At 42.1% G+C, this 22,955-nt stretch overlaps 1 protein-coding gene across 2 annotated transcripts; it reads left to right on the top strand.

Annotated features, from left to right (window-relative positions):
• The first annotated feature begins 364 nt into the window (after window positions 1-364).
• Window positions 365-16,427, top strand: LOC121452191 (fatty acid-binding protein, intestinal-like). Of its 2 annotated transcripts, none has more exons than XM_041658078.1 (5): window positions 365-442; window positions 11,333-11,441; window positions 13,057-13,229; window positions 15,336-15,443; window positions 16,156-16,427. In XM_041658078.1, exons 2-5 carry the CDS (start codon window positions 11,375-11,377, stop codon window positions 16,204-16,206), a joined length of 399 nt encoding a protein of 132 aa, XP_041514012.1. In that variant the 5' UTR covers window positions 365-442; window positions 11,333-11,374; the 3' UTR covers window positions 16,207-16,427. The 2 variants fall into 2 exon arrangements, with proteins under 2 accessions (XP_041514012.1, XP_041514023.1); XM_041658089.1 differs by having other exon boundaries at window positions 415-442; window positions 11,329-11,441.
• The last annotated feature ends 6,528 nt before the right edge of the window (window positions 16,428-22,955 follow it).

Raw genomic sequence — 22,955 nt, 5'->3', positions numbered from 1 at the left:
CTCAGTACCTCGTACCAGGGCTTTTGTAGAGGCCAGAAGATGAGGACAAAAAACAGAGCTCTAGGAGGGGGTTCTCATCCACGGGAATGGGTTGGAAAATGAAGTCACAAAAACCATGAGGACCTATGAAGCTGTGTTGTTAGAGGCAGCTCCTAAGAGAAGACAGGAGAAGAGGGCAGGAGAAGGCATAATAGCCTGGCTGGTCCTAAGGAAACTGCAGGATTGCATCTCCAAGGTGGGGGGGATGGGGTCAGGTGGAGAGGGCCATCTGTAGTCATAAAGAGCTTGACTGGGCACACATCCAACTCCAAGAGTGCCAGAGCGGTTCCAGACACTCAATGGTTACTTCCGTGAACTCAGGGAAACATTTACATTGACCAAAGGGGAAATTTACATAATTCTTGCTGGTGGATGGAGGGCTGAAGGATTGGTGAGCTGGAAGGTGAGTGTTGCAGGTGGACTGGGAGTGAGGGGTAGGGTTCCAGGGCATCTTAGGCCTCAGAGGAAAAACACAGACACTAGGAGAGCCTATCCAGGCTTTAGCACCAATTGTAAGTGTTATAGCTCAGAATGAAAGGTATCCTAGCAGCTGGGAGCCAAGGAATAACACAAAGTCACACCTCATAATAAACTTGGCACAAGTGATGTGTTGAGGGTAAAAAAATCAGGAGGTGGTTACCTCTGCTTGGGCACAGCAGGGAACTGAGAAGAAGGCGGAGCTTATATAGAGTTTCTTCTGTGTTGTAGGGGGAGGGGAACCTTTCAGGGTGAGGCTTTCCAAGGTGGGATATTTTGGTAGGATTTCAATTCCAGAGTTTGAACTTTTTACACTGTAGGGTGGTGCTGGGTCCAGCTGTTAGGGCAGTTGGAGTGTTTTGTGCGTGAAACCTGGCAGTTGGAGGTCTTCAGGCGAGGGGCCTGGCCACTCCTGTTCCTCAAGGGGTTTACAGGGAGGCTACTAATATTTTTTATTTAATCTTGTATCCACTTCAAGGAATGGGCTTATCAGTTGTAGGGGTTCCCTGTTAGAATTTTTGGGGTTACTTATGTAATAGAAATTTTGAAAGTATAAGCTAGCCCAATTAAATGGTTCCCTTAAAAGAATTAACATGGTCAAGATTAACATGGTCTTTACCACCAATAAAACTCCAAGACAAAATTGGTACCAAGAGTGGGGTATTGCTGTAATAAGCCCGGCCATGCTTCTGTCTGGAAGAATCTCAATTTAGGAAGCTTGGGTTAGGAAAGCAGTGGATGCTTTAAGTCCTGCTTAAGGGCCATGCTAGCAGGAACATGGAAGATAGTGATGCTGAATATGATTTGAACTGTGGGGCCTGGTTCAAGGACATCTGGAGGAGAACTTTAGTATGCTGCCTAGAGATCATTCTTGTAATATTTTGGTAAAGAATGTGACTGTTCTTGCCTTGTTTGAGCAGTCTGAGACTAAAGTGAAGAGTTTGGGATTAATTCCTTTGGCAAAGGATATCTCAAAACAACCTAGTATGGGCTCTGACTTGGGGTTAATGATGTTTACTCTAATGAAGATTTACAATGAAAAAGAACAGGCTGAGCAAATATGAATACAAACGATGCAAATTGAAAGGAAAAGAAGCACCAGGCGGAAAAATGGAACTAAGTCCTGTGTTCAAGGAAATAAACAGATTAAGAAATGGAATCCAGGGAGGGAACCCAGCTAAGTTTACAACTTGTGAAAAGGAATTAAAGAGAAGCTGAGCTCCAGATGTGGTAGTCCATGTCCTTAACCCCCACACTGGGAAGGCAGAGGCTAGCAGATCTGGTCTGGCCAGACTGGTCTACAGATCCAATTTCAGGAGAGCTAAGCTTAGGCAGTGAAGGACAGAAAGCCAGTGAAGACATAATTGAAGAAGTTCCAGCCCCAGTAAGCAGCAGAACTTGGCAGCTTTGGCCACATGATTTTGGCTTAGAGTTAAGAATAAAAGAAATAGGTATGGAATTTGCCTGTGCAAGTGAAGAAAGCTTCTGAGGCCAGGCATATGCTGGACATGTCTGTGAATGAAGATGTTAGAGACGTCAGAATAGAGTGACACCCGCCAAGGCGAGCTGCTAACAGGGAGTAGAACCAGCCCTAGAGAAGGAAGTGTATTGCAGTTAACAAAGCTGAACAGAGTTGGAGATTTAAAGAGCATTTTGACATCAGACATGGACATACAGAGTTTGGAGTTTGCCCAGCTATGATTCAGTCTTGCTTTGTTCCAATATTTCCTCACTATGTTCCCTTTCCTATGTTTTGGAATGGTAGTGTATACCCTGTGTTACTATATGTTGGAAGTATGTGATCTGTTTTTTTTTTATTTTGATTTTTAGGGGATTACAGTTAAGAGATGGCATGAATCTTGAAAGAGACTTTGTACTTTAAACATTGTCAAGGCTATTAGACTATGGGGACCTTTGAAGTTGGACTAAATGAATTCATTTTGCATTATGACATTGTTACAAGCTCATGGGGTTCAGGGAATGGAATGAGGTAGTTGATGTAGTTGACTCCAGTACTCTCATAGCGAGTGGCACTATTGGAGGGGTGACATTTTTGGATTGGGTATGGCCTTGTGAGAGGAAGTGTGTCACTGTGGGGGCAGGCTTGGAGGTTACTTATGCTCAGGATACCACCCAGTATCTCAGTAGACTTCCTGCTGCCTGTAAGACATAGGGCTCTCGGGTATCCAGTACCACATCTGCCTGCACACCTCCATGTCACATCACAGTGATAATAAACTGAACCTATGAAATTGTAAGCGAGTCACTCCAATTAAATGTTTTCTTTATAAGAGTTGCTGTGATCATGGTGTCTCTTCACAGCAAGAAAAACCCTAAGACACTGTCCAAGGTGCTTTTGGTCATGGTCTTCATCACAGCAACTGAAACCTGATTAGGGCTCTCTGTCTTCATGGGAAGACCCTTTATCCTGAGGGAAGAGTCACTTTGTGAAAAGAAAACTGTGAGGGCAACTGCTAGCTTACCTGGCAATGGTAAAGCACAGAAAAGCTACTGAAGCAGTTTTACAGCTCTGCTCATTGCTGAACCAGAAACCTACATCCAGGTCTACAAATTCAGTTAGAGTCCATGTTTAGTGTCACTTTGTAGTCACTAAAAGCTTGTTTCAAAATTCTGGTGGTGAGCTTATTCTTGCCTAGTAAGACTAACAATAGCTCAGTGAGCTTGCCTTGCAAATGTGAAGAACTGAGATCAAGTGCCCAGAACAAAGTCAAGCCCAGTAGCACACATGTGCAATCCCTTGACTCCTATAGTAGAATGGAAGGTGTTAAGGGGAGGACATGGGGGCATTCATGGGCCGCCTAGCCTGACTTACATAGGTGCAGAACAAGAGACTCTCTTATGCAAGGTGGAAGGTAAGGATCATACAGAAGGCTGTCCTTTGACTCATAACACGTATTGTGGCATACGTGTGCTTACATTCATACACACAAGGATGCACAAACCCATGTGCACACAAAATACACACATGTATATACACAATACAAGAAAGATTAAAGAGAGCCGGGCGGTGGTGGCGCACGCCTTTAATCCCAACACTTGGGAGGCAGAGGCAGGCGGATCTCTGTGAGTTCGAGACCAGCCTGGTCTACAAGAGCTAGTTCCAAAACCAGAGAGAAACCCTGTCTCGAAAAACCAAAAAAAAAAAAAAGAGAGAGAAAGATTAAAGAAAAAACATTTGCATTTCAGTTAAACTTCATAAATTGCATTTGACTTATAATTAGGGAAGGGATTAGTTAATTGATAGATGAATAAACAGGGAAAGGACAATTAAAATCAATAAGGAAACATTTTCCATTCAAATTGCTTCCATTGAAATCAATACCCTCAGCAGAGACATTATTTAAGGGGCAAATTCTGACCAAGGGTGGAGAGAGTGGGAGCAAATTACAACCTCTGATTGGCCAACTGTCTCAAAGGTTGAGCTCCCATGGAGATGAGCTAAACCAAAGGGTGATTTACCCCAGATGTTGTGGCTGATCCAGACTTTCCAGACATAAGTAGCACCCACTGTCCCCCGGACAACAGGCTCAGGCACCACCCCCAGCGCTTATCTTTATTCAATCTCCTTTCCACATATATGTTGGTCTTTGATATGAAAAAGCTAAACAACTTGGGATAAAAAACAGAATTTATAAATTCTGAGGTTAAATTTATAAATTCTGAGGTTAAATACTATACCTCACTATGCCCTTCTAATTTTTATGACATAGTCAACAAAATAACCCAGAAATGTTCTTTCCCATCATTTAATGGGGGAAAAGGGATTTCTGTGAGTGTCTGAAGGTCAGTCCTCTGAGATAAGCTCAGGACATCCCTTTCCCTTGTTGCTGACCTCTGGATACCATGATAAAATATTCGCTCCTTATCATGAATCTCCTCCTAGTCTTTTGGGCTATACTGTGACCTTTATACCCAGCTGAAGGAGGGATATCAGACTCTGAACTCTTTGCTCAGTAGGGCAGTCAGACCATGGAGTACACAGTATGCCTTGGAACACCCTGGAATTACACAGTAAGGCGTGGAGATTGGCTGTAAAAGCAGTTGATATAAACAGTGCTGGAGAATGTGGCTTCTGCTTTCCTTTGGAGACATAGACATGCATCAGCACCAGCTTTTGCTAATGGCTGCTTCTTCCAGACCACTCTCTCAGGGGGATGAGGTCTGCAGAGCCAAGGGAAGGCAGCTGAATCCATAATATCCATAGCATCCACAGTCGCATCCTTCATTTCCCCAAACCCGAAGATGCTAAGTCTTAGAGTCTGTAAGAACAGGAAAGGAATGGGCTAGGTCCACCCTAAGCATAATAAGCTCAGTATTACCAACAGGAAAAGTCTTTGAGGTAAATGTTGTCCTGCCCACAGGTCTTACGTAATTCTTTCTTTCTAGATAGAATCTAATAAGTGGTAAGAGTGGACTAGCTGTATGGAGAGCGAACTGGAGAAGTATAGTGTTGTAAAATAAGAGGGCACATAAACATTTAGTGATGCTACAATACAGGGGGTTTTCCAAGCTCATAAATGGACGGTCAAGTATAATATGCCCATCTGTTAGCAGTGTGTGTGACTCCAAGCAGTGTTCTCTTACATCCGGGTATTTTGCTCCTCTCAGTAGTTTAAGGTGACCACAGACAAAGCGGGGAGTCCTAGTGTGAAACACGATTAGGTGAGCAATGGCAAGAAAGCACTCCAGAGCCTGCCTTTCAGGTCTCATCCTTGAGCTATGTGCTACTTCAGCGGCCTTGAGATCAGAGTGGAAACGTACCTGACCAGACAACACTTATTCCTTGCCTGGCAAATCCAAGGCACACCAGGCCCAAGGAGTCACCTGTGCCAGCCACAGTGTTCCAAAATCACTTTCTAATAAACACCTAAACTATGAATATGAATTTTCTTTGTGAAAAAGTAAAGTGGGTAGAGGTATTGGCATTGGCTTCACACACTTACAGAGATTTGTGGGTTTAGAAGCCTACGGGTGGCAGTGGCTGCTGAGGGAGGGAAAGTCACTGTCCTTTGCGGACTTGACAGTAGGTTACCCATATACCTGTTGTTTTGATTTGAATAGGCATGGCCCTATAGACTCATGTGTTTGAATGCTTGGACCCTAGGACCTGCACTATTAGGAGGTGTTGCCTTGTTGGAGTAGGTGTGGCCTGGTTGGAGGAAGTGTGTCACTGTGTATGTGTGTGTGTGTGGGGGGGGGGTGATTGTATGCTTAATCAGTGTAGAATACAGACCTATGAATCAAGATGTAGAACTCTCAGTTCCTTCTCCAGCACCATTTCTGTCTCCACGCTGCCATGCTTACTGCCATGACTACAATGGACTAAACCTCTGAACTGTATGCCAGCCCCAATTAAATATTTTTGTTTCTAAGTGTTGCTGTGGTCATGCTATCTCTTCACGGCAATGGAAACCCTAAATAGGGTTCCCATGGATGTAAGACTACATATTACAGTAGGTTAAGCTATTATCAAGTCCCCAAAGGACAGTGACTCTCCCTCCCTCAGCAGCCACTACTATACATAGGTTTCTAAATCCGTGAATCTCTGTAAGTGTATTGCTTGAGTTTCTGTTTTACAGGCTTCGGCACCTAGGCCTATAATCTGACATTACAACAATGACTACATGATGTTCTTTATAAAGTTCATGATAGAAACTGAGCTGCCCACTTTTCAAAAAGATTGTAAAAAACAATCCCATAATAATTTAGTTAACTTTATAATCGTAAAGAGGGAGACATTCATAACTATCCTGGCACAAGCACATGGGCTTCAGATTAGACACACCTTGTAGAACCATCATGAACTTTTAAGTTTCCTTCCACATTAAAAGTATGCTAGGTTTTTCCAGACTCTCTGAACATAGTGGACAATGAGGACTACTGAGAACTCAAGAACAATGGCAATGGGTTTTTGATCCTACTGCACGTACTGGCTTTGTGGGAGCCTAGGCAGTTTGGATGCTCAACTTACTAGACCTGGATGGAGGTGGGGGTTCCTTGGACTTCCCACAGGACAGGGAACCCTGATTGCTTTTCGGGCTGAGGGGGGGGGGACTTAATTGGGGGAGGGGAAGGGAAATGGGAGGCGGTGGCGGGGAAGAGACAGAAATCTTTAATAAATAAATAAATTTAAAAAAAAGAAAAAAAAACAAAAAAAAAGTATGCTAGGTTTTTGATGACTTGGAGATGGTAAGGTTTCATTATCTTTGAGAACACAAAGGTAACACAGCTGGTTTTTATTACATCTGAGGCTATGAATGAAAAGAACTTTCCATTATTAGAATCTTCCCCTTCCTTGCTTGTGTTCTGACATTTTCTTCTTTCAAAGTGAAAGAATGAATCTAGTAGAAGGCAGTTTTCTTTCTAGTGTGTTTCATTAAATAAGAACAAATACAGCACAGCTTCACAAAACCTGGGGCCCAATGGACAACAAATCAAAATTCTAAACTGTGATTCTGTTGCTCTGTGCAATATTAGGAGTTGTCGGAATCCTCTTCTCTGATGTGGTTAGAATTCTTAGCAGAATGCCCTGCTTCTCTGCTGTTGTTGAGTTAATGAGAGGTTCCCTGAGCACACTCATTCATAGTAATAGTCTCTTGTCAGTCATTAACATCTTGCCGGGCGATGGTGGCGCATGCCTTTAATCCCAGCACTCGGGGGGGGGCAGAGGCAGGCGGATCTCTGTGAGTTCGAGACCAGCCTGGTCTACAGAGCTAGTTCCAGGACAGGCTCCAAAGCCACAGAGAAACCCTGTCTCGAAAAACCAAAAAAAAAAAAAAAAAAAAAAAAAAAAAAAAAAAAAAAAGACCCATCAACAACAAGGCTTCCTGCTTCCTGCTCCAAGTGTTTCCTCTTCCAGCACAGGTCTCCTAAGCTGGAAACAGCAGCAAAAAAAGGGGGGTGGGACAGATGTGGACTGCTGGTTGTTCCCTCATACTTGTCCCTCCCCCTGCTATACTGGGCTATGGCTTCTGAATCAGAAGTCATATGGTTTATGACATCTATTTACTTTGGAACAGAAAGTGAGAAAAACCATCTTGTTTAATAGCATCCATAATATCTGGCTTTTGTTCTCTCTCCACATGGCAAATGGTAAACCCTGATCCTGAGAGATTTGTGATGATCCAGAGAGATTTCTACCTCCTGAGACTTTGCTTAGTTGTTTATCAGTCTTCAAGACGAAAAGTCATCTTAGGACTCTCATGGTGTTGGAAGGTGTCCCTGAAATCAGGGATACTGTCTTAGTTAGGGTTTTCGATTGCTGTGAAGAGACACCATGACCACAGCAACTCCCATAAAGCAAACATGTATTTGGGGTCATTCACTTACAGTTTCAGAGGTTCAGTCCATTGTTGCCATTATGAAGAAGATCCGGGAAGTATGCGGGTAAATGTGGTACTGGCTACATCTTGACATGCAGGCCATAGTAGGTAAACTGAGACACTCTGCAGTATCCTGAGCACAGGAAACCTCAATCCCTGCCTCCACAGTGTCACGCTTCCTCCAACAAGGACAAACTTCAACAAAGTCACACCTCCTAATAGTGTCACTCCCTATGAAATTATGGGGGCCGATTGCATTCAAACTACCTCATTCCACTCCCTGTCCACTATGAGCTTGTAACAATATCAAAATGCAAGCTGCATTTAGTCCAACTTCAAGTCGGACGAAGTCCCCATAGTCTAACAGTCTCAACAATGTTTAAAAGTCCAAAATTCAAAGTCCTTTCATGCAATGTCTTAATTGTAATCCCATATAAAATCATAATAAAAAATAGATCACATAGTTCCAACATATAACAAGACAGGATATTCACTACCATTCTAAAACATAGGAAAGGGAACATACTGAGAAAATACTGAGCCAAAGTGAGACCGAAACCCAGCTGGGAAAACTCTAAACTCTGCATCTCCATGTCAAAGCACTCTTTAAATCTGCAACTCTGTTCAACTTCGTTGACTGCAACACTCTTCTTTCTCTTGGGCTGGTTCTACTCTCTCTGTTAGCAGCTCTCCTTGGCAGGTATCCCACGACTCTGGCATCTCTCACATTTTGGAGTCTCCAAGGCAATTCAGGTTTCAACATCACAGCTTCGCACAATGGCCTCTCTACTAGGCCTTCGTTCACAGACATGCCTGACATATGCCTGGCCATAGCAGCTTTCTTTAGTCACAGAGGCAAATTCCATAACCTGTTTCTTCTATTCTTAACTTAAAGCCAGAACCATGTTGCCAAAGCTGCCAAGTTCTGCTGCTTACTGTGGTTCAAAAATAACCCCCTTATTCAATTATATCTTTACTGTCTTTCTGTCCTTCACTGCCTACATTTGTCTGTCCTGAAACTGGATCTGTAAACCAGGCTGGCCTCTAACTCAGAGATCTTTCAGCCTTTCCAATGTAGGGATTAAAGGTATGCACTGCCACATCTGGACCTAAGCTTTTCTTTAATTCCTTTTCACAAGTTGTAAAGTTAGCTGGATGGGATCATACCGTGAGGTCACCACTCCCTATATTCCATTTCTTTTTTTTTTTTTTTTTTTTTTTTTTTTTTTGCTTTTTTGAGACAGGGTTTCTCTGTAGCTTTGGAGCCTACCCTGAAACTAGCTCTGTAGACCAGGCTGGTCTCGAACTCACAGAGATCCGCCTGCCTCTGCCTCCCGAGTGCTGGGATTAAAGGCATGCGCCACCATCGCCCGGGCTATATTCCATTTCTTAATCTGTTTATTTCCTTGAACACAAGTCTTAGCTCCATTTTTCTTTCTGGTGCTCCTTTTCTCCTCAAAACTTTGATCTTGTAATTTTCCCTGCTCAGTTTGCTTCTTTTCTTTATAAATCTTTACAAGTATGAACACTAGTAACCAATTGATGGAGTCTATACTAGGCTGTTTTGAGATTTCTTCTGTCCCCAGAATTCATCCAAAACTCTTTGGACAAGGACAGAAGACAGCCATTTTCTCCACCAAAATATCCCAGAAAATATTTCTAGGAAGATACTAGTACTCTCCTCTGCAGCATCTTGAGCAAGTCCCCCACAGTTAATCAAATCACGTTTCGCACCACTGTCTTCCATGCTCCTACTAGTATGGCCCCTCAAACAGCTCTTAAAGTGTTCAAGTGCCTTTCCCATCTGAAGTCCCATGGTCTATATTCCTTCAAACAAATGCATTGTCAGGCCTAGCACAGCAACACCCCAGTCCCTGATATCAACTTCTGACTTAGAGTTTTTTATTGTTGTGAAGAGACACCATGACTGTGGCAACTCTTATAAAGAAAACATTTAATTTGGGTGGCTGACTTACAGTTTCAGAGGTTCAGTCCTTTATCATCATGGTGGGAAACATGGCAGCATTCAGGCAGAGGTGGTACTGGCTACATCTCGATATGCAGGCCACGGAAAATAGACTGAGAGACACTTGGCATTATCCTGAGATTAGTAAACCTCAAATCCCACCCTCCCAGTGACATACTTCCTCCCACAAGGTCATATGCACTCCAACCAAGCCACACCTCCTAATAGTGCCACTCCCTATGAAATTTTTGGGACCTGTTACATTTAAAATACTGCTAAACCTAAGTACAACACCACAAAAAAGGCATACTGGAAAATTTAATTTTAACTAATAAGCATTGAGCTTAGTATTTTACTGGAGGTTGGCATGGGAGGAGGGAGGGAAGAAAACTGAATTTGATGATGCATGATTGAAATGCCATGCTGAATTTCTTAATTTGTATAATTTACTCATGGTAATCAAGAATAAAATGTTCAAAAGAATAAAGAACTGATCTGCAAATACTGAAAACACATTCAGTTTTCACTTTTCATATACAAACATAAAAATGGCCACTGTTATATAATTCTATTTGTGTGAAACGTCCTTAGATGTAGAAAGTGGATGAGAACTTAATGGTCTAAGAATAGGGAAATGAAAATCCACAGCTTAACATAACTTGTACTCAGTTCCTTCTCAGGGTAATGACTCTGTTCCAGAATATGATAATGGCAGTGTTTGGGCAAATAGTTAATAGATTCAATTTTAGGTTAATTTCCTCTCAAGTAATCTTAGGAACAAAGAAAAGTGAAAACACACTTTTTAGTTCCAATAATCATTCAAACTTTAAATTTTCAATTGCATTTCACATAGTCTCCTAAGGCAACTGCTACTGGGAAAGGTTTGGGCTATTAAGTCTCATGTCCCATTGTTTGATGTATGCTACAAATTATAATACTATTATAGAGTGTGCACTTTGAATTTGTAAATAGAAAATTATCTAGGGTTTTTTTTTGTCTAATTCATTTTTGTTGTTTGGTTTTTGGCTGGAGCGGAACTCTCTATGTAGACCAGGCTATAACTCATAAAGATCTGCCTGCCTCTGCCTCCCAAGGGCTGGGATTAAAGATGTGTTCTACCACCCCCTAACTCTTAACTCTCCCCCTCCTTTTTTTTCTCTCTCTCTTGGTCTTTGAAGACAGTGGCTGTCCTGGAACTCCCTATGGAGACCAGGCTAGCCTCGAACTCAGAGATCCACCTACCTCTGCCTCCCGAGGACTGGGATTAAAGGTTGTGCCACCATAGTTCTCAGTTCTTGAAATATAAGTGCCCACATGTGTAATTGGAGACAGATTAGGTATGATTATCAAATTTTATTTCGACTCAATCACAGATGTAGATTCAAAGAAAACATACAAAGAGAAAGTAAAGGGGCATGGCATGTAATCTCTTGAACTTTAAACTTCCACATCACATTATGAATTGGTTCAAAGATAAGAAATAGGATAAATTCTCTCTCGTGGACAGGACCGAATCTCTGCTTTCCCAGAGGCGCACACAGCTGAGGCCATGGCATTTGACGGCAGTTGGAAAGTAGACCGGAATGAGAACTATGAAAAGTTCATGGAGAAAATGGGTAAGCACTGTCTACCTGGGCGGCTGAGCGTTTGCTTTCTCCTGTGTGTGGTAGAGAATGCCTGGTGATGTAAAGCTTCAGGTGCAATGGTGCAAAGCCGGGAAATCTGCATCCATGCTTGCTGCTTTAGGAAGGACATCTTGTCTCCCTAGAGCAAGTATTAGAGTCCCTGTGTTTTCTTTCCTTGCCTGTTGCACCTATGCAACTGAAAACTGAAGAAAGAAAATTCTAGTGAGCTATGATAATTTCCAGAGTTTAGAATAACACTGGATTATAGGAGGCAAAAGAACAAGGAACTTTTAATAAAGTAAGAAAACAATTTTATCAAAACTCAGTTTGACTAAACTATATGCAATTCTCTTCTCTAAATTATCTAACTTTAGTAATAACCATAAAAGGCTGTTTACTTTAGTAAGGTCTAATTTGACTATATTATAAATGTCTAGCTAATATTCTGGCAATCTACACTACAAATTGGGCAAAAAGTCATTTCCCCAAATAAAATTTGCATAAATTATGTCTCATACTTAGAGATTTCAAATTTAAGTTTATAAAATTTGTACATTCAATTTATAATGAATTTAATCATAAAGCCTCTAATTTTCTGGTTTGGGCCAAACAGAAATGCCACAAAAATAAATACAATTATGAAGCAAGCAATACATGGTGCTATATGCCTTGATATTACCACTTCAGGAGTGAAATGAGAGCATTGTATATAAGTTAAAAACTAGCCTGGGTTATGTAGCAAGTTTGGGGGCCACCTGGGTTATGTACCTAGACCCAGTTTCAAACAGCAACAACAAAATCTATTTTGAAAGCAAAGTAGCATTGAAAAATTTAAAATGTCTAGAACTGAATTTGTGTTTCTTTAATATATGAATATATATTATTTAATAATTATTTAATTCTCCATTCGACCTAGTTGAAATTTGACTGAACACTGAAGCACAGAGTTTGTTAGTCTTGTTAAAGTTACTTGGGGCTAAGGAACTACATTTTGTTGCTTCATTTACTGATGTGGAAAGTCCTTCTGTATATGTGTTGCTTTTATTGATTGTAGAATAAAGCTATTTCAGCCAATGGCTTAGCATAGTAAAGCCAGGCAGGAAATCAGAACAGAGAGAGAGAGAGAGAGAGAGAGTAGGTGGAATCAGGGGGCATCTGCATAGCTGCTGAAGGAGAAAGACACCCTGGAATGCCGGAACCTTACCAGTAAGTCATAGCCTCATGGTGATCCACAGATTAATAAGAATGGGGTAATTTACCATGTAAGAGTTAGTTAATAAGAATCCTGAGCTAACAGGCCAAGCAGTGCTGTAATTAATATATTTTCTGTGTGATTATTCGGGTCGGGGTGATGGGGAAACCAAAGTGCAGTCTCCGTTTACAATTTACATTTTCTTAGTTTGGAAAAGCTGCTCGAACCCTTTCTCCGGATCTGCCAGAGCTTCGGCTTTCTCTCAAAGTGTCTCAGTGTTGCTGTGCACACACGACACTGCTCTTTCTCCTCCACCCACAAAATAAAGATGAGCAAACAAGACAAACTTAGAAAAGGAAACATTCTCTGTGGCGTTTTCATTCCTCGTTCCCTCCGATCTCTCTCCTTTCACAGGCATTAATGTGATGAAGAGGAAGCTTGCATTGCATGACAATTTGAAACTGACCATCAAACAAGAAGGAAACAAATTCATTATTAAGGAATCATGCCGGTTTCGAAACATTGACGTTGTGTTTGAACTCGGTGTCAACTTTGACTATACTCTAGCAGATGGAACTGAACTCAAAGTAAGCCTTTTTTTTTTTTTAAGCGATGCATTCTTGATTTTTTTTTAAATCAATACAAAATAGTTTATCTCATGGAATGGTTCAACTAATGCAACCCCCTTCATTTATTGAAGAGGCCAATGAAGTTTTTTCATACTTTATTTTATACTCGTCACTGGCAAAATCTTTAACTATAATATTTTATTGGGATATGCATCTGGGAAAACATGATGCTGAACAATCAGATTTATAATAATCCTCTTAGATGGACTAAGTACAGTGATAGTCAGTCCCAAGGAAAGGGAAGGTTCTGTATTTTCAACTCTTCATGCTAGGAGACGACAAGCATGTTTATGATATCCAAGCACAGTAACTATTCATAAATATACTTGGACAATACACTTAGAAGCCAAGAATGAGGCTGACTCAGGAGAGTGTAGCAAGCACCAACCTCTGGGTTGTGTTTCAGCACTACATAAAACTGGGCATGGTCATACACGCCTGTAATCCCAGGACTTGGGAACTGGAGTCATGAGGATCATAAAGTCAAGCTTCTTTTCATATACAGAGTGAGTTTGAGGCCAGTCTAGGCCATATCTCAAAAAACTGATTAAAAAAAATTAGTGAATAAGTGAGTATCCCAATGTGAAAGTCTAACTCGTGGTAAGTCATTAAGAATGAATGGTCCTTTGCCCAACATTTGGGGAAGCTCAGGAAATTCTGTGGAAGAGTGGGGGAAAGAATTGTAGGAGCCAGAGGAGTCAAGCACACCACAAGAAAACCTACAGAATCAACAAACCTAGGATAATAGGGGCTCACAGAGACAGAATTAACAAGCAGGTAATCTGCATGGGACTGCCCTAGGCCTTCTGCCTGTATGTTACAGTTGTGTAGCTCTGTCTTCTTGTAGGACTCCTCAGGGCTGTCTCTGACTCTTTTGCCTGCTCTTGTAACTCTTCCCCTTGTACTGGGTCGTTTTATCCTTCATAAGAGGGAAGGCGCCTAGTCTACTGCAACTTGATATCTCGCATTTGGTTGATATCAATGGGAATCGCTTTTCTGAGTAGAAACAGAGGAGGAATGGATGGGGTGGGGCAGGGTGTGGTGAGGTGGACTGGGAGGAGAGGAGGGAGGGGATTCTTTGGTCAGGATGTAAAAAAACAAACAAAGAATGTCCCTTTTACTGGTTGTTGGTGGCACATTAATTCCAGCACTTGGGAGGCAGAGGCAGGTGGATCTCTGGGTTTGAGGGCAGCCTGGTCTACAGAGTGAGTTCCAGGATGGCCAGGGCTACAGAGAAAAACCCTGCCTTGAAAAATCAAAAGAAAAAACAGTGAATTTTTTTTTTTTTTGCCTCAGAGTTTTTTTCTAGTCAGGTATGCTTTCAGCACAATTCTCTCTCTCTCTCTCTCTCTCTCTCTCTCTCTCTCTCTCTCTCTCTCTCTGTGTGTGTGTGTGTGTGTGTGTGTGTGTGTGTGTTTGTGTGTGTGTGTTCACATGCCCACACATGCCCACTGCAGAGGAAGAGGCCCTAGGAGGACATGAAGTGCTCTCATCCCCTACTGTACATCTTATTCCTTGAAACAGGGCATCTCACTGAACCTGGAGGTAGGCTGATGGCCATGAAGCCCCCATGATCCTCCTGTCTCTGCCCTCTGCAGCGCTGGTGCCATAGGCGTGTGTGAGCACACCTGGCTTTGTACGTGGACTCTGGAGATGTGAATTCAGGTCCTCATGATTGGGTTACGAGTTCTCTCACCAGCTGAGCCATCAGCCCTGCAATGACAGTATAGCTGTGAATATTTTATCCCTAATGATAATCCCTTCTCATCTGCACTAAAACTCAGCACATAGCAATTGTCAGCAGAGTGGTGCTTAACAGTTCCCAGGGCAGCCTTGGCTCCCGCAGCTCGGGGCCAGTCCTCTTTCTGACTTGTGAGGAGCTGCTCTGTCATTCCACAGTCGCTGCACATGTAAAATGGGGGCAATGTATTACTGCATGGCGTCTATAGGGCCACTGTGAAAATGTGGGTCTGTAAAACTGGAAATCATATTAAAGACATGTAAGACCATAATATAATAAATAAATAAATAAATAAATAAATACTGCATTATTATTTGATGCAGGGGACCTGGAGCCTTGAGGGAAATAAACTTACTGCAAAATTCACACGAGTAGACAATGGAAAGGAGCTGATTGATATCTGTGAAGTTTCTGGTGATGAGCTAATCCAGGTAAGTTGTAAGAAAGGTTTATAACTACATTCCAAAGACAAAAATAATTATGAACAAGAATTTTGTCACTCTTAGTTACTCCTTGTGGAGGCTTTGAAAGAAAATGGCCCCACCAGGGATTGACACTATTAGGAAGTATGGCTTTGTTGGAGTATGTATGACCTTGTTGGAGGAAGTGTGTCGCATGGGGGTGGGTTTGAGGTCTCCTACGCTCAAGCTATGTCCAGTGTCATTCAGGGTCCACTTCTGTTGTCTGTGGATCAAGATGTCAAACTCTCAGCTCCTTCTCCAGCACCACGTCTGCTACACACCTTCATGTCCCACCATGATGATAATGGAAACTCTCAAACTGATAGCCAACACCAATTAAATGTTTTCCTTTATAAGAGTTGCCATGGTTATGGTGTCTCTTCCCAGCAGTAACATCTATGACACAGCTGTAATAAGTAAACTGTTACTTGTTTCATATGTGTGTGAGAGATATCTATTTACTGAAGAGAGTTTACACATATACATACAGCAATTTGCATTTTAACAAAAAACATAAATGTCTACAACCCAAAATGTAATTTTAATGGTTCTATGCTATAGCTTCATAAAGTGCTTCAATCAAATATAAGAAAATATATGACAACCTTGAACATTACTGCTTTTCTTAATTTGGGATTTTATCTTAATGGCACATCCTGTTGTGTTGGTCAACATCTTTTAGACCTACATATATGAAGGAGTCGAGGCCAAGCGGTTCTTTAAGAGGGAATGAGCAAGCTTCTTGGAGCCCAGAGCAGCACTGAAGAGCTGAACTGTGGTCAGACTTCTCTCTCTATCGTGTTAATGAAAGACAGATTCATCCTTCCATGAACACCAGCAAATTTCCAGTCTTGTCAATGCCTAAAATGTAACTGCGAGTTAGGACATCATTTGCTTTATGTTCCTAAAGACATATATGAAGTGGTATTTAAAAGGAAAATAAATATTGTTCTCACATCGCTTTGTAAGTAGTGTTTCCTTAAATTAAAAAGAAGTCACGTGGTATATGCATTCATGGCTGTTTCTTAAATATTTTATTTGCGTGTGTACTGAGTTTTAATTTTTTCCCACATATGGGATTGATGTCTCACACATAAAACACCTTGAGTGGTCCCTCCATATACAATAAAAATGTATATCTATCCTGTTTTATTCTACAGAAAGTGAGCCAAAATGTGGATTGAAGCTTTCCTTTGAGTAGATGGAAAGTCTCTTCCGTTCTCTCTCTCTCTCTCTCTGGGCCTGTGTGTGAGCGAGCCTCACCCTGGCCAATGAGTACTCTTAGTTCCAGCCCAGTTCCAGGCTAACTAGTGTGAACGTGAGAAGCCACTTCATCTCTTCGGGATCTAGTTCAGGCATCTCTAAAATGAGGTGACTGGACTGGGTTTCTAAACTTTCATTATATATATATATATATATATATATATATATATATATATAATATATATATATAATATATATATTATTGTTTCTTAACAATAATCAGTACTCTCCCGTTCTTGAGCAACCATTTGGGACTATGCCGTGGGGGAGAGAGTGCTGGGGTGTTAGAGAGCATGGGGTGGAGAGAGAACTATCACGTATGTTGTTAAACATGGCTGCTTTCATGGGCTCACAACCCGTTCTGGCTCAGAAAGGCCCTAGGTTTGTTTTAATGTCTTGCTGTTACTTTCTTGAGATTCTCAATAACAAGGAGCCCTTGTATTTTCATTCTCATCTTTCTTCCAATTGTGAGTGTGTGTCTATGTTTATGTATGTACACGGTCATGTAAGGGATTGCTCGTACACGTGTGTACGGAGGCCAGAAGTTGACACTGAATATCACTCCCTATTCCTCTCCATCATAGTGTGGGGGAACAGGATCTCTAACTGAAGCTGGAGCTCATCCATCAGTGACTGGCAGGTCAGAAAACTCTGGGAACCCTCCTTTATCTACTGCCCTCCCAGCACTGGAGTTACAGAGGTATACTGCTATGCCAAGTTTTTATGTGGGGGTTAGGGATCATAACTCGGGCCCGCTCCTTCTGCAGTGCTTTGCCCCCCAAGCCATCTCAGATATCAGCTCCCCTTGTGTTAACACAGGCCCTGAAAACTACTTTGCCAGTCCTGTCCCTAGGAGATGCCTGCTCAGAAGTACAAAGAGTGTTCTCAAAAGGACAACTAGACAGTGCCAACACGACATTAATGGGCACTTGAAGACCTAAATGTGTAGGTAAGGTCTAGAATGGAAGCTAGAGGAGGTTTTGTGGGCATGGAAGGCAGGAAGGACACTCCAATTATGAAATGCATCTTTATCTATGTTGCTATTGCTTTCACTAGAGTAGAGGAGTGCCATCTACTGGGCAAGGACATGGACTCTTTCCTTTTGTGCTTTGGATTCTGCCTCAAAGACATCTGGCATCCCATGTTCTAAAGTTTAAAATGATATTGAACGTTTATGTGGCTCCAAATTCTGTACAAAAAAAAACTAACACAAAGGTTCATTTTCATTCTGCAGGATCAATTGTCTAAGCTGCTTTTGTTTACTAAACTGAAATATCATTAACAGTTAGTTTAGGGTGATCTTGGTTCTGAGTCAGAGTACCTGAAGTAGCACTACCATCTTGAAATGTGAGTAGTTATACCGCGTTTGCTAATACACGGGGTAGTTTTTATCTACTTTGCTCAAGCTCAGCAGTCAACATTCAGGCTACTGATACAACTGGCTTTATTGGAGAACTGAATGGAAGGGAAGAATAAGCAAGATAAAGGCAGCTGAGAAATATCAGGAGGCATGGAGCAAATCAGGAGGCATGGTAAGGAACCGTTCCAGAAGGTGTCTCAGTTCGCCTATGCCCCCTGAGGATTCCATTAGAATATAGGGTTACAGACGTCTCCCAGGTATATAATCTTGACTACCAAGAATCAAAGAGAAAACATAAAATTCCAATCTGGTGATGTGGGATTCCCCTCTGTATGCTATGAATATGTTTTATTGCCATTGGTTAATAAAGAAGATGCTTTTGGCCAATGGCTTAACAAAATATAGCCAGAGAGAGTAGGTAGAGTCAGGGAGAAGCCATGTAACTGCCACAAGAGATGAAACCTTACTGGTAGACCACAAACATGTGGCAATATACAGATCAATAGAAATGGGCTAATTTAAGATGTAAGAGTAGAATATACGCTTAAGCTATTGACCAAATAGTATTGCAAATAATAGTTTTGGTGTGATTATTTCAGCTTTAAGATGCCAGGAACGAACAAGCAGCCTCCCACTACAACCTGATAGTCAGTGTTGAGGACTGTGAGAAGGTGAAAGACTAGAAGAAATCACAAGGGAAATGTTTTGGAATATTATTTTCACTATGTAAATAGGTGTTACATATATTTATGCTACATTTGTTTAATGCTGTAGGGATGGGTTACCGTTGTTTAAGCTGCATGTGTTCAATTATGTAAAGATGTGTTACATTTGATTCACCTTGCCTGCCTAAGGCACCTGAGTGGTCTAATAAGAAGCTGAATGACCAGCGCTTGGGAAGCAGAGGCAGGCGGATCTCTGTGAGTTCAAGACCAGCCTGGTCTACAAGAGCTAGTTCCAGGACAGGCTCCAAAACCACAGAGAAACCCTGTCTCGAAAAACCAAAAAAAAAAAAAAAAAAAAAAAAAAAGAAGAAGAAGAAGAAGAAGCTGAATGACCAATAGTGACCCAGGAGAGAAATAAGCAGGGCTGGCAGGCAGAGAGAATAAGTAGGAGGAGAAATCTAGGCTGGAGGAAAAGGAGAGAAGAACAAGATAACGAAGGAGAAATTCATGCCAGGAGCCAGAAGTCAGCCAGCCAGAAATGGAAACAAAAAGAAAAAGAAAAACAAAAGAAAAAAGCCCCAAGGCAAAACACAGATAAAGAGAAAAAGATTCAAATAAGAGCTAAGATAAAGCCGAGCATTCATAACTAATAAGAAGTCTCCATGTCTTGATTGGGGAGCTAGTTGTGGGCCCCAAAAGAAAGCTTGCTACAGGGAGAGGCCTGTGTTCTCTTGAGTCTCAGTTCCTCTTCAAGGTCATATCCTCAAGTCTCCCTTCCAAACAATTCTGTTACACACACACATACACACACACACACACACACACACACTTGGATGTATACACACTTGCTCACACACACAGAGATACACAAACACATACACACTCACACACACATGTAGACACACACACTTGGATAAATACACACTTTCATAGACAGATACACTCACACATACACACACTCACACACAGAGACACACCACACACACACAAACTTGCAAGTACGTGCACACATGTGGAAGCTCTTGCATGCCAATTCCATGAGAGTTAAAGAGCAGACCTCTTCCTGAGCTTACTGAAACACCTCTCTGTGTAAAGGAGCACACGACTGAGGCCATTCCTTTGCTCCACTTCCAGATAATGTGACAACGGAGTTTGAGCAGGGACGCCGAAGGGCAGACATGTGACACAGTTTCCCTTTATCCAATGATCTGAGCAGGAAGAACGGATGAGCACAGCTCCACACTCCAGCCCAGGTAAGTGCTTGTCCTCTGGGCTCCAGAGCAGAGCTTTTCACCTCTTTTTTTTTTCTGCTGATTTGTGTAGTTAATTTTTTATGCAATCTATGTTGATCATGTTTTTCTCCTCTCCCGGCTTTGCCCAGATCTTCCTCACCTCTCTACCCCCCCAATTTTCTCTTAAAAAAAAAACAAACTCAAACACCTTCCTAGACCTGCAAAATCACTGAACCAAAAATCAAAACAATCAAATGGCCAATTAAAATATTTTTTAAATATGAAAACAAAATCAAAATTACACCCTTCCCCCTTCAAAAGTCCATTGAGTTCATTTTGTGTTGGCCACCACTCCCAGGCATGAGGTCTGCCGTGGTGTCTGGTTGATATGAGCAGCAAGAGTCCCCTGGAGGAAGCTGATTTCCCTTTACCAGTGGGTGTAAATTCTCCTCTTGGTTATGAGTAGGACCCCATGTCAGTCCTCCTCTCAGTGCTCGGACCCCTCTGGCTTGAACCTATGAGGTCTATGCATGCCATAGTCTGTAAATTCGTATGTTCCTCAGTCCTGTTGAATCTAGACATTTTTTTAATCTCTTTGATTTTGTTCATTTATTAACCTAACCAGTTCTCTTAAAATCTGGTCTGGTAAAGACTAACAGCCTCCAGAGCCTGGTTTTTTTTTTTTGGTTTTTTGAGACAGGGTTTCTCTGTAGCTTTGATGCCTGTCCTGGAACTAGCTCTTGTAGACCAGGCTGGCTTCAAACTCCCAGAGATCTGCCTGCCTCTGCCTCCCGAGTGCTGGGATTAAAGGCGTGCGCCACCACCGCCCAGCTTTCCAGAGCCTGTTTTAACCTCACCCAGTTTCAACCGTATTTTACAGGTCACTTCTGTTGTCCGAGCCAAGACAAAACACTCTGTAGACAACACCATCACCTGCACCCTGCAACTTCACCATTGCTACCAACTCTCCTGGATCAAGGATACCTACCAACTAAAATCTAGTTGTATTTGATACACCTGAGCCTCACCTGTACAACTAAGACATTTCTCTGTTCCATTCTTTCTGGCAGTTAATGACTTTCCATGGCTAGCCCCATCCATAGGGCCCATAATAACAATATTTTTTTCTCCTAGCCACCTGCCTTCTCATCTTCCTCAGAAAACAGTTGCCTGAGGACTCCAAGATGACAGTAAACCAGATGTGCCAGCTACTCCTCTAGCTAAGCATGAGCCCAACTCCCAGCTCCCCCCCGCCCCAAACATTGCCCCATGCCTGCAGGAAGTAGCCAGACTTGAGCCTATGCCCCTATATGCCCCTATATCCAAGGAGTCTGGGATGATGAGAAGTGTCACCCCAGCCCCTGGCATTTATCCTTGGGGTACCAAGAGAGTGCCAATGGAGCAGAAAGCTCCATTTCAAGCCCCCTCCCTCTGGGAGTTGCCTTGGTCTGGATTCCACCTCCGAAAAAACCTGCCAATCGCTGAGCCCTTCGCGGGGGGGGGGGGGGGGGGGGGGCGATCAGGACCACTCCCATGGGCTATTTAGGCTGCCACCGAGAAAAAGAACATGTGGTTTTCAGGTTTTGCGTGGTTCCCCCAGCCCCTGCCATGCTCCCTGCCATCAGGGAGCACTGCATTTATTAAACGTGGGCATTTTTTATTCGGTCTAATTTGGTCTGATTGGATTTATTTGTGTCGGTGGAGATGCTTGTCTTAAGAATTATTCCTAATGGGCACGAGTGCTCACAAAGAAACATTGGAGAAACCAGGAATGTTTACCACAGAGGGTTGTCTTCTACAGGGAAGAGATGTATACCTGGTTTCCACCTAGAAGGCTGGGAGTGGATATTGTTAATAACGCGGTGACTTGTGTTATCTGCTGGGCCTGGCCTCACCTAAGTTTCCCAGAATGGTTATCCCAAACTCTCCTTTGCTAGACCTTTAGCTTTCTCAGTCAATAGAACCCATCCTTCGGGTAGATGTCACGTGCACTTTATAGCCTGCTGACCTTTGTGCTGTCTCCGTTAGAGATTATACCAGCTCCTAGGCCCTTAAGCTATAGAATCCATCTTCATAGTAGTGATCACAAGTACTTTGCAAAAGAGTATTGTTGGGTTTTTTTGACTCTTTGTTCTTTGGGGACCCACCACCCAGCTCCCAAATAATCACACAGAGACTTATTCTTTCTTATGAATGCTTGGCCTTAGCTTAACTTATTTCTAGCCAGCTGTTCTTAACTTAAATTATCCCATCTACCTTCTGCCTCTAAGCTTTCGCCTTTCTCTATTTATGTATATCTTTTCTTTCCTTCTTATTCTTTGGCTGGGTGGCTGGCCCCTGGCATCCTCCTCTCCTTTTCTTGCTCTTTCCCCTCTTCTCTTTTTCTCCTTCTATTTATTCTCTCTGCCTGGCAGCCCCACCTCTTGACTAGCTATTGTCCATTCAGTTCTTTATTAGACCAGTCAGGTAGTTTTAGACAGACAAAGTCACACAGCTTCACAGAGTTAAACAAATACAACATAAAAGAATGCAAGACATCTTTGCATCATTAAACAAACGTTCCACAGCATAAACAAATGTAATACATCTTCAACTAATATTCCACAGCGGTAGGATGTATTTCTCTCTTGAATGTGTTAAGGCCTACCTGAGGCTCAGTGGGGCTAAGGAAATGTTGCACGCATATGTGATAATACACCTTGACTTAGTACAGTACTTATTTTTCTCTGCTTATCATTATTACTGTGTGTGCGCGCACGCTCACATGCAATGGGGGACATCTAGGAATCCGTTCTCTCCTTCCACATGTGAGTTCTGAGAATTGAGTGCAAGTCATCAAATTTGGCATTGAATGTCTTTACTAGTTAAGCCATGTTGCCATTCCGACTTGTTTTTTATTTTATTTTATTTTTATTTTTTATTTATTTAATTTAATTTAATTAATATCTGCCTACATGCCAGA

This window comes from Microtus oregoni, unplaced genomic scaffold (assembly GCF_018167655.1).
Source record: "Microtus oregoni isolate MIOR12 unplaced genomic scaffold, Mior012 000000F_ref0000247, whole genome shotgun sequence".
In the NCBI taxonomy this organism is placed as follows: Eukaryota; Metazoa; Chordata; class Mammalia; order Rodentia; family Cricetidae; genus Microtus; species Microtus oregoni.
Note: the sequence above shows the minus strand (reverse complement) of the source record. Positions and strands in the feature narration are given on the sequence as shown.

Bases quoted from the DNA above. Each gene is read 5' to 3' on its own strand.
- LOC121452191 (XM_041658078.1), top strand. From the start codon at position 11,375: ATGGCATTTGACGGCAGTTGGAAAGTAGACCGGAATGAGAACTATGAA. The intron at 13,230-15,335 runs GTAAGCCTTTTT...TATTTGATGCAG, and splicing joins CAGATGGAACTGAACTCAAA to GGGACCTGGAGCCTTGAGGG. The intron at 15,444-16,155 runs GTAAGTTGTAAG...AACATCTTTTAG, and splicing joins CTGGTGATGAGCTAATCCAG to ACCTACATATATGAAGGAGT.